The following is an 11922-nucleotide window of genomic DNA, read 5'->3' as shown; positions in this document are numbered from 1 at the left end:
TTATCTATCAACATTAAAATTAATGTGTTTTTTTAATTCATATTGATCAATTTATTTATTTAGTAATTAATCAAATTCAATAATGACTCGTTAAAACATTAACATTTATAACTCACAATTTCTCAAATATATATCATAATAGTAATCCATCAACTATACTTAGATAATCATATACATCTATACTATAAAATTATAATGTTGTTTAATCCAATCCACATCAAACAATAATATATTGTTATATTTGTGTTATATAAGGCTGAATGACTTCAATCGAAAAAGTTTAAGAAACACATCCGAACACATCTTGAAAATCTGAAATGATAATAAACATATGTATTCATCATATCAAATAATTAATTAAATAAATTAAGCAAACAATTAAAATTTTTGTTGGACTTTCGGTAAACATCAAAATCTTATTTTAAAAATTCAACAGTTTTGATAAAACATCAAAATCAGTATAAGTATATTTTATAAACTCAACAAACTTTAGTGAATCTTAATCAATAACATTGATTTACTATAAATACAGATATGATGGGAGAAAAGTCAAGATCATATTTTTCTAAAGAGATTTGTACAACACTCTTGATAACTCTTACAATTCGCAATATAATTAGATATTAAAGATATTTTATAAATTTTTAAAATAAAATTTAAATAAAGTTATAAAAAATGTAAAATATAATAAAAATTAAATTCAATATAAATTAAAATTTATTTTTAATTAAATTTAATCTAATAAAATATAAATTAATTTTAATTTTAATTAAATTTAACTTAATAAAATATAAATTTAATTTTAATAATTTACTAGTAATAAATACATATAGATATGAATAGTATGATACACACTCGAAACTCGATTTGTTTATAAATGAATATTAAAATACATATTATTTGTTACTTACGGGGGACACTAATTAATTTTTTTCACAAATACCAATAAATATTGTAAGAATTTTATGTGTGAATCTAAGTCTCGTGTTAGACATAAATGAAAAACGAAAAAACTATATAAAAATGAAGATCTATTAATCCATTATTTTAAAATTTTTGATAAAGAATTGAAAATTCATTATTTTAAGGTTTTGAACGTAACAAAAGATATAAACATTTTTGTAATCTCTAATTACTAGGAAGAACCAGAATAATATTCCTTTAATAATATAAAATATATTTTATTAAAGGAAACGTAACTTCATTTGATAACTTTGAATTGTACCATTTATTTTAAAAAAACGTATATACTAGGATACTAATTAACTTAATTAATTTGATCTCTACTATATATAATTATATTCATAGATTTAAATGATAGTGTGGGGTTGTTTATATTTTGTACATTTATTTTTTAGGCATATATAGCCTATATACGTAATGTCCAAATTTTGTGGGTTATAGCTGCACTTTTTCTGTGCAAGACGTGGCAGAACTGAAAAACTCTATTCGGTTGGACTTTTGTGATTCATTGCTAACCCACATAGAATTTTAGTACTCTCAAATGGTCAAAGAATCACTATGTACTTTAGACATCATCGAGAGAAAATGACATTTAAATATGAATTGAAAATTTTAAGTTAAATGAAATATAAAGAAAAAGTTAAATGACACGTTCAGAAAAAAAATTCACAAACATATAATTTCAAATATTAATTATATATACAACTCACATTTTCCTCTTAATTTGATTTGTTTTTTGTCTAGTTGATATTCATGTATAACATTTCAAATTAGAAGAATTGTTCTACTAATTTTAATCTTATATAATCGATAATAAACAAACAAATATATAAGTAGATATATATACATTCCTCATAAGAAAATCATAGTTAAATTTCAAATATATATTTAAAACTTTTTCAGCTAAGAAATCTACATAATATAAAAATTTATATATTTAAACAACAACTTCTTTATAAAAAGATTATACGAAGTATTAGTGCTACATATTTTTACCATTTGTATTATCTTCTGTTCATGTATAATATACGATCATAATAAATGAACAAACCACAACAAGGTAAGCTATATTAAATTTAAATCCTATATTATTTATAAGTCAAACTTCACATTCATAAGAATGTTTAAATCATACCACACATAACTCTCAAGGCTCATCATCATATAATTAAGCATTCGATTCCCTTTGGAGGACCAGTGCATTGGGTAGAATTTTGAGACCAGACACATGTCATCATTCATGTACTCATGTCTTTCAGGAACTATAACTATATATCCAAGTCAACCAACACCTTGATAAATATATGACAAAGTAAATCTCTATATATTCAGCTTGTGGTTTTGTTTCACACCATACTCCAAATATAGAAACCTCATTCGACTTGCAACTAAGTAATTATTTTTAATATTAGTTCGATACTAGTAGATTCAATATAATCTCATTACATAATATGACGTCAATACATTTCTCCCATCACAATAGTAGTATTATCACCTAGAAATCACTATATTGTCATTTCACACAATTCCTACCAAAATCACACCACTCAAAACATAAATTAAAAATTAAATTTACAAGTTCATGATGATATATTATCACTCAGTAAATGTATGTCTTACTCAACGACGCTTATGGAATCTCCACTGGAATGAGACTCGCCTAACAACTACATCACCCGCTTGACGAAATATATTATTGATGTTCTTTGTTTTCATAAAACTCATTCTCACTGTGAAAAGAAGTGAAAAACTAATAAATTGTTGTAACTAATTTGTACATGGATACATGTTGCAGGAGTAAATAAATTTTTTGCGCAATACATAGATCTAAACATATCATAATTATCACAACTAAACATATATTCACTTTGAACTATTTTGAAACACATCCATGAATCTAGATCCACCTGTGTCTCAAAATGTTAAATTGATTAAAAAATAAAATCAAAAACTGATCTCTCGTTTTTGAATTCATTAGTGGTCTCTAGTTGTTAAATAGATGGAACGAACTCAAAACATTAGAATTAAAAAAAATTATAAAATGAAACTTCATTTAAATAAATTCTTTTTAATAATTAAACTTTTTATAAATAAAATAATTTAACTTATCTTTTTATCAATAATTTTTTTATGATCAAAATGATTTAATGTCCTCTTTAAAACCATGGTTATTCTTAAATTATTTTATAGGTTTAACATTAAAATTTCTTATTTTTTCTGTTAATTTCTTCATTTATATTAATGCTAATAAAACATATAATTAATAATAATAAAAAAAAAGACAACAGGGTTGCTTAGCATAATACAATAATGAAAGGTGAACACAATAATCATTGTGCTATATATAATACAAAATCAATTTCTTTTCTTCAAAACTGATAATGGAAATACAGAGTGCAACCATTTATAATTATTTTCTTCCCTAACAGTAAGAAAAAGTTGGAAAGGTGACAGTGATTCTGATTCTTCAATTCTTGTTGAGCCAACATGCTGCATCAAATAGCACTAACAATTCTTCTTTTCAATAAGCTTGAAATAATACACAAAACTTTATAATCTACTTTAGTTACGTGCAGAGTGAAAGCTGTTCAACCCTTACCAAAAGAACATACACAAATATTAGATAAAAATTTCTACCAATGAAAAAATTATCCTAAAAGACTACAAAACAAAGAAGATTCCATATGATTTAAAGAAGAGTTTTTCCAGAAAGTGAGATTGGTAAAGCTTAACGTAGTGTGTGTATATATATATATATGTGTGTGTGTTAATTTAAAATAAAAATCAAATAAAAATAGTATTAAATAAATTTAAAAAATGTATATATGTTAAAATATATATTTTTTAAAAAAAATGAACTGAAATAAAATCTTCCAAATATTGTTATACATATAAAGAAATGTAAATTTTGTATAGAAGAAAACCGTTTTAAATTTAATTGATTTTTTCCTTCTAAATTTAGTATAAAATATTATTATATGTTATATTTAATTATCGTAATTAAGGTGTGGGTATCAAAAGTCAGCATTCTAATTAAAAATTAATTAAATCATTAAATCTTAAATAAATTTTGTATAATGCAGTAGTCAAATTATTATTTTTTATAAAATATTTTTATAATTATACTATATATATATATATATATATATATATATATATATTCTGTTTGCTATGCTGATTTCATAATAGCTTAGAATAAATTATAATAGCAGTGTTTTCAACCTTTTTATGACCAATTTGATTTCTTATTTTTTTTTTCAAAATAAACTTATTTCTTTAAGCTTTTAAAATAGTTTAAAATGGTCTTTTGTCCATTATTAACGAACTTTTTTTCCAACAGAAGTTTTTTAAACCCACGACTAGATCAAATAATTAAAAAAATAAAATGAATAAAATATGAAAAGTAATCTATACACCTTCATTTTTCCTATTTTCAATCTTAAATTTATTTGTTATAATTAACTGAACATATATTTGCACTTTTAAATATTTCTTTAATAATCTATAAATTACAATTCTTATATTGTCAACCAATAAAAGATCATAAAAATTTTACCATTTCAATTAATTATTAAAAAGTTAATAAAATTTTCATAGTTGATTTAATTAATGAAAATAACAAATTAAGAGGGATGATTCTTTCAAAAATTTGGTTATGGGCTTGAATAGAAAAAGAAATCTATCCCCACATAAATGTAACAATATTATTATTCAAAACATTAATGATTTAGTTTGTAATTTTATGTAATAGTTGTATCTTTTTCAGAGGAAAAACAGGAAGACATTTATATTGAACACATCCTCCAACAAAATTTTAATAGTGTGTTCATAGTTTCTTCTCTCTTCTTCAACTTAAAACTTCTTCATTAATGTCAAAATGGTAAACAATGATAATGTTTTGAATACATATAATTTTTTTTACATTTATTTAATATATTTTTTAATTTTTTTAAAATATAAAAATTCATTTTTTATAACTATTTTATTTTTATAATATATATTAAATAAATATAAATGTATGTGATCCTATTCTTACGTAATTATAAAATAGGAGAATAATATACGTTAACATTTATTTAACTTATATTAAAAAATAAAATAATTACAAAAAAAGTAAAGTTTTACAATTTAAAAAAAAAATTAATATCAAATAAATATAAAATTTTCCCTATCAAAATAATTCATTCTTCTTCCAAAATCCTTTCAGAACTGTAAACACTATTTTTGTGACAGTGGGACCAGGTATGATTTTCTCGCTTTGAACAACGTGTTATTTTTCTCTCAGTATTTCATTACTCCTCTGCCTGATAAAAACATCAAAACTCAACAGAAGAACCAATTCAAATAGTATTGCTCTTCTCCTCTTGGCCACCTCAACATCTCCTTTACACAGAGTATAGTCTCTTTTCTTCTTCTTCCTTCTGATTGAATCGGCGTTCATTATTAACCATATATCATACATTAATACATTAGTTTATAATCTGCATCATTTTGTTATTCAATCGTTTTGGTTCCTTTGTATATTAATTCTGCATGTACCTACAAACGTGAAGAATTTGGTTTTTTTGTGTGTTGTTCTTGTTTAACAGTTTTTTTTTTCTTGTCTTCATCACCAGCTCCGATGTTTTAGTGTTTGTGTTATTAATATCTCTTTCGTTATGGTTTCTTGTTGATCGAACAGCACTTCCAGAAACTGAAAGTAAACGGCGTGCGTGAAGTTATTCTTTCCCGTCTTTCTCTGTTTTTTCATTTTTTTGAGTGTTCAAATAATGGTCCATGTGCTCTGTTTCTAGTCAAATTGGTTGGTGAAAAAAAGCCAAAGCTAATGCAGAGAAACCATAGACGTGTTATGTTTTTCACTTTCTCATTTTCTATGCCCTTGGGTTCTTAAGAATTTTTTAATGGATATGACTCATCACAGTGGTGGTTGCAGACATGGAAAGCTTAAAAACACCTTTTAAGGGTGTTATAAAGGATCTTCAAGGAAGAGCTTTGTTTTATAAAGATGATTGGACAACTGGTCTCTACTCAGGAACTAGGTAAGTTTCTTATGTATCCGATCTTCATTAAGCAGACTTTTAAAGAATAATAATGAACACTCTTTTTCGTTGACAGAATATTGGCCCCAACTACCTATATTTTCTTTGCTTCTGCTCTTCCGGTTATTGCTTTTGGCGAGCAGCTAAGTAGAGATACAGGTTTTTTTTTTTATCTTCTTTTTGTCTTGTTTGTCTTAACATATATGTGTAAACCAAAGATGTTTGCCAACATAACACACTTAGACTTAGTTTATAGAAGGATTAACTTGTCAAGTACTTCTCTTAGGATTTGTAATCTCCATCAACTTGCTTTTAAAGAAAAAATGTTTTAGTATAAGAAAATCAAAATTGCAATTTTCTAAAAGGTTCCTATAAACAATGAATCTACATTAATAAATCTCATGATATTATATACCGATGCTCTTGATTTTATTTAGAAGTATTTTAGCAAGGTACATCTTAGTTTATGTGAAAGTTAAAATAACAAGTGTTTCATACATTAGTACAAGCTTTTTGAACCCCTCACGCATTTTACTACAAGAATGAGCATGAGAAAAAATGGTTTTAAGTTAAATGGATGAATGAAAAATTAGAGATTAGTTTTTCTGTCTCACTAGATACTCTCTTTATAAGTGAAAAACTTGACAAAGAGATTGAACAAGATGTTGTTTATATACAGATGGAAGCTTGAGCACTGTAGAAACGCTGGCTTCTACAGCTATTTGTGGAATCATACACTCAATTTTGGGTGGCCAACCTCTCTTAATTGTAGGAGTTGCTGAGCCCACTATCATTATGTACACCTATTTGTACAACTTCGCCAAAGATAAGGGTTCCTTGGGACGAGAACTCTTTTTAGCTTGGGCAGGATGGTAAGGAAAACATTTTCTATATGATCCAACTTCGTTGTGAAATCAATGTCTAATTGATATAATTAACGTCCCAGGGTTTGTGTATGGACTGCTCTCTTGTTGTTTCTTCTAGCAATATTCAATGCTGGAAATATCATCAACAGATTTACAAGGATCGCGGGTGAGCTTTTTGGCATGTTGATCACAGTCTTGTTCATTCAAGAGGCTATAAAGGTCAGTTTGTGTATATCAGTCTAGGTATCAAATATCAAATTAAACATGATTTGGCATAAGACATGGGAAAAGTACTTTGACACAAGCTTTTGCAAATTCAGGGAATTGTAAGTGAGTTTAATGTTCCTAAAGAGGGAGACCCAACATCGAAAAAGTACCATTTTGATTGGCTGTATGCAAATGGGTTGATGGGAATTATATTCTCCTTTGGCCTTCTCTATACGTCTTTAAAGAGTAGAAGAGCAAGATCATGGTTATATGGCACAGGTTTGTTAAGTGAATTTCAAGTGATTTAAACCATAGATTGGTTGGAGCGGGAATCTGACATAGTTTGTTTATTGAACAGGGTGGTTTAGAAGTTTCGTTGCAGACTATGGAGTACCTTTCATGGTGGTGGTGTGGACAGCACTATCATTCATAGTACCAAGTAAAGTGCCTTCTGGAGTTCCCAGAAGGCTCACCTCTCCTCTTGTTTGGGAGTCTACATCTTTACATCATTGGACAGTAATCAAAGTAAACCGTAATGCATATAGTCAAACCAGTTCTGTCTTTGGTATTTTTGGTCATTACTTATACAACATCTTCTGCAGGATATGGGGAAGGTTTCTCCGTCATATATTTTTGCTGCTTTTATTCCCGCTATAATGATAGCAGGGCTTTACTTCTTTGACCATAGTGTTGCTTCCCAAATGTCACAACAGAAGGAATTCAATCTCAAGAAACCTTCTGCATACCACTATGACATATTGTTGCTAGGACTAACGGTATATCTCTCTCTTGTACTTGATTGTTTGATGGTCATTTATAGTAGTGATTCGAGGGGAATTGATGATTTTCTTTGAATAAAAAATTTCAGACTTTGCTTTGTGGATTAATTGGCTTACCTCCTTCAAATGGAGTTCTTCCTCAATCTCCAATGCACACCAAGAGCCTGGCTGTTCTCAAGAAACAGGTGGATAGGATAATTGAGTGTCAGTAACTATCATAATTGAATTGGATATTTGATATGGTGATTTTCTTTTTCAATGACAGATGATACGAAGAAAGATGGTTAAAAGTGCCAAGGAAAGCATAAATCTTAAAGCTAGCAATTCTGAAATTTATGGAAAGATGCAAGCAGTGTTTATAGAAATGGATAACTGTCCAGATGTAAGTATATAAGTCCTTAATCCTCTTACCCCTGTCCAATTATGACAATTGATACACAACTAAGTTTTCTTTTGGTCATGAATTTGGTTGCTTGCAGAATCATTTAGTGGTCAAAGAACTAGAGGATTTGAAAGAGGTTGTCTTAAACGGTGAAGACAAAGGACATGACAACAAGAGTAACTTTGATCCTGAAAAACACATTGATGCATATTTGCCTGTCAGAGTAAAGGAGCAGAGAGTGAGCAATCTCTTACAATCAATCTTTGTTGGAGCATCAGTCTTTGGCATGGCTGTCATAAAAAAGATACCAACTTCAGTTCTGTGGGGATATTTTGCGTACATGGCCATTGATAGTCTTCCAGGAAATCAATTTTGGGAAAGGATCTTACTCCTTTTTGTAACACCCAGTAGGTGGCACAAGTAAGTAGAAGTTACTATTCTTTCAACAATTTTACTAAAGCATGAAACTTCCACTGTCAATATTTACTATTTCTAACACCAACCTTTATATAATCTTCGCAGGTTGTTGAAGGGGGATCATGCTTCCTATGTCGAGACAGTACCTTACAGATACATAGTATTGTTCACACTCTTCCAATGTGTGTATTTCTTGGTTTGTTTTGGAGTGACATGGATTCCCATAGCTGGAATACTGTTCCCTTTGCCTTTCTTTTTCCTGATCACATTGAGGCAGCATATACTCCCCAAGCTGTTCAAGCCTCACCATCTTAGGGAACTGGATGCAGCTGAATACGAAGAAATAGTTGCTGCTCCAGGACTAACTTTCAATAGGTCTTCCAGGGTACGATGCCATACTTTATATGTTATCACCATTTCATCTTTTCTTTAAATTGCACTCCAATGTGGGATACGAAAGAGCTTGTTTACTTTTAACAGGAGGTAGAATCACCCAGAGTTGGATCAGTGGAAATAGTTAATGCTGAAATATTAGATGAGTTAACTACAAATAGAGGGGAGTTGAAGGTTAGAAATGTCAGCTTTAGTGAGGAAAGAAATCGCCAGGTGACAGCAACTCCACTGTTACTGATGTTTGTTTAGCATTTTTTGTTCTTTCTCTCACTTGAATGTTTTTGTGTTTGTTTAAATGTTGAGGATTTACAGGTGCACCCTGATGAAACAGGATCTCCAGACCCAACTTGTTAGGGACGAAAGGTGATGAATTGAATCCTACATGATAAGTGCATCTGACATTCATGCACGTCTACTCTACAAGAAAAACAGACTGTGATACCAATGTATTGATTAAGATGAAGTTTTAGAATCTAGAAATTTTGAAGCTGCCTCTAGTAGGAGGCTAAGCATTCATAGTCCAATAACTCTCTATTTTAGCACTTAATTTTTAGTCTTTTTCCTCTAGTTGCTTATATCCTCTCTCTCTGTGTGCTTGCTGTGATAGTATAAAGTGGACTTTTAAATATAAACTTAAAACTAGTTTTGTAAAATGAAGTTATATCTGAATTTTATTAGGCAGCAATTATTGTAGACTTATATATCATAGTTATATATTTAATCAAGATAATGTAAAAATGTAAAAATCTAGAATCTGTACACAAATACTATCTTAATCCAACCAAGTCTCCTATTTCTTCAATCGATCTACTTATAAAATGAGAGAGAGACTAAGCATAATGAATAAATTACTCGAAACAAAATTATGTTATTTGCCACCATTATATAACCATGAACAAGATTAGCACTTAGGCATAATAGCTAGAGAGAAGACAGAAAAGAAAATTAATATTTGATTACAGACCTCCTTCAAACCCTTTGAAAGTGTAACTAAGTTGCAGTGTTGAGTCCAAATCGAAATCCGAAAGTGTAATCATAAATTAAAACACATGCGACCATGTTAATTGTTGGTTAACGTTTGAACACAGAAGCAATTATTCTCGAACCTGTCCCTTAATCACTCTCATGATCATCTTAATACTCAATCTACTGAAAGAACAAACAAAAAATAACATTTGTATGGAAGGTGAAGGGCAGATTCAAATTTAAAATGTTACACTCACATGGGTTGCCCAAGATAGGATCTGATACCCATTTTAAACTAACTGCAATTACTCTGCAATTCTCAATAATTGAGGGGCAATGCTGTCTTTATAATCCACAGATCTTGGACCCAATCCACCTTCCCAGAACCAACAAGATCGACACAAACATTATCAAATTCAAACCCATGTGCTGCAACCATGTTTATATGCTCTTTTACTTCCATTTTTGTTTTGTTTTTTTCTCCTATATTTCTTCAAATTGTTCAAGCTCCTGCTTTTCGAAAAAGATATTCGTGAATGAAATTAATGAACACTGCACTTCGCATTAAGGACAAACTTCTGTGAATTGTGATGAGGCGGTGAAACAAACAAACAAAATCCACAGAGAGATGACCAAACAAACTTAAGGAACACAAACTCTTACATATACGATCTCTTTTTTATCGGTTTCGGTTTACGAGTTTTCAAAATTTAAATACAGATTAAAGTTGTTCCTTCATTTCACATTTGTCACGGTTTTATACTTGTTAAAATTGTCCAATAATATTATCAATAAATATATAATATATGTAACTAATTTATCACAATGTTACAAATTTATATTTATAAATTTTGAGATAAATTTCTGATTAATATCAATTTAATTACGATGATAATAATCTTTATATTTAACATAATTATTTTTAACATTAAATCAAGTTTAATCTCACCATTTAAAACATCTTACCTACAAGATTATAAACTAGTTATCCGTCCGATTGTTAGACTGATTGGACGATAATATTATACATTATCAAGTTTTTTATTTATACCGTTATGAAGAAAGTACAACAATTTATTCTTCAACTAATTGAGATTGACATCTCAGATTAAGTGACATAAAATTATCTACATTGCTTATATAAAGTTCTTCCAATTTCTGCATAAAAATGAATTTACAGATGAGTCCTTCTACTTTATCAAAGTTATAACAGTACTATTTTTATTCACTCATAGAAAAAGTATTAAAACAATATCAGTATAATATTTTTAAAACAGCTAATCATTCATAGTCACCGACAGTGTGTGTTCTGGATTGAAAGAGCATGTGGTTTTTAATTGCTTTGTCTCACCTTCTGCCCAGAACAGCATGAATAAATATTCTAATTCTCTATAACAATTCCTTGTAAGTGTAAAACCATGTCTGTCGAAATGACACGTGTTCATATAATTACACTTGCTTCCATAATATTCCTTTCTTTAGAATGTGGAAAGCTGTCTCTCTGTTAATTGTTGTTTCTTGAAACTAAATCATATGCTGAATCTGAATTACGTAACAGAAGTAAAACTTACTCACAATGTTACTGAATAGTATGTAAATGTTCATTTTTTCTTCATCATGATGTGTATAATAGAAAAGTGATGTCTGGTGTGAATAATCAATCTGGTTTGAGGTGAACAATTGCATTAAATGAGCTTTGATATATAAAAAATACCAATGAGCAGCCTTTTTAACTCTTGACACGTGTGAGATTTGTTTGGCAATATTGGCATGCATGTCTTCTTCCAGACAAAGCTACCTGTTCTCGGAAAAATGAAATCTTAAAAGGTTTGGTTCAGCAAAAGGATAGTTCCAGTGGCATTAACGTAGTTCCATGTCAAATCAGTGGTTTTTTCATGTAATGGTTTGAA

General features: G+C 28.8%; 1 protein-coding gene across 6 annotated transcripts; it reads left to right on the top strand.

The window, feature by feature from the left end:
• Nucleotides 1-5181: 5181 nt before the first annotated feature.
• On the top strand, nt 5182-9621 carry LOC108333188 (boron transporter 4-like). Of its 6 annotated transcripts, none has more exons than XM_017568558.2 (15): nt 5182-5205; nt 5294-5357; nt 5897-6002; nt 6079-6161; nt 6682-6874; nt 6949-7087; nt 7189-7354; nt 7434-7600; nt 7678-7851; nt 7944-8039; nt 8120-8236; nt 8334-8656; nt 8759-9038; nt 9134-9259; nt 9350-9621. In XM_017568558.2, exons 3-15 carry the CDS (start codon nt 5899-5901, stop codon nt 9398-9400), a joined length of 2019 nt encoding a protein of 672 aa, XP_017424047.1. In that variant the 5' UTR covers nt 5182-5205; nt 5294-5357; nt 5897-5898; the 3' UTR covers nt 9401-9621. The 6 variants fall into 6 exon arrangements, with proteins under 6 accessions (XP_017424047.1, XP_017424043.1, XP_017424046.1 ...); XM_017568554.2 differs by having other exon boundaries at nt 5184-5205; nt 5885-6002; XM_017568557.2 differs by lacking the exon at nt 5182-5205 and having other exon boundaries at nt 5220-5357.
• Nucleotides 9622-11922: the final 2301 nt, after the last annotated feature.

The sequence above is a fragment of the Vigna angularis genome, chromosome 11, assembly GCF_016808095.1.
Source record: "Vigna angularis cultivar LongXiaoDou No.4 chromosome 11, ASM1680809v1, whole genome shotgun sequence".
In the NCBI taxonomy this organism is placed as follows: Eukaryota; Viridiplantae; Streptophyta; class Magnoliopsida; order Fabales; family Fabaceae; genus Vigna; species Vigna angularis.
Note: the sequence above shows the minus strand (reverse complement) of the source record. Positions and strands in the feature narration are given on the sequence as shown.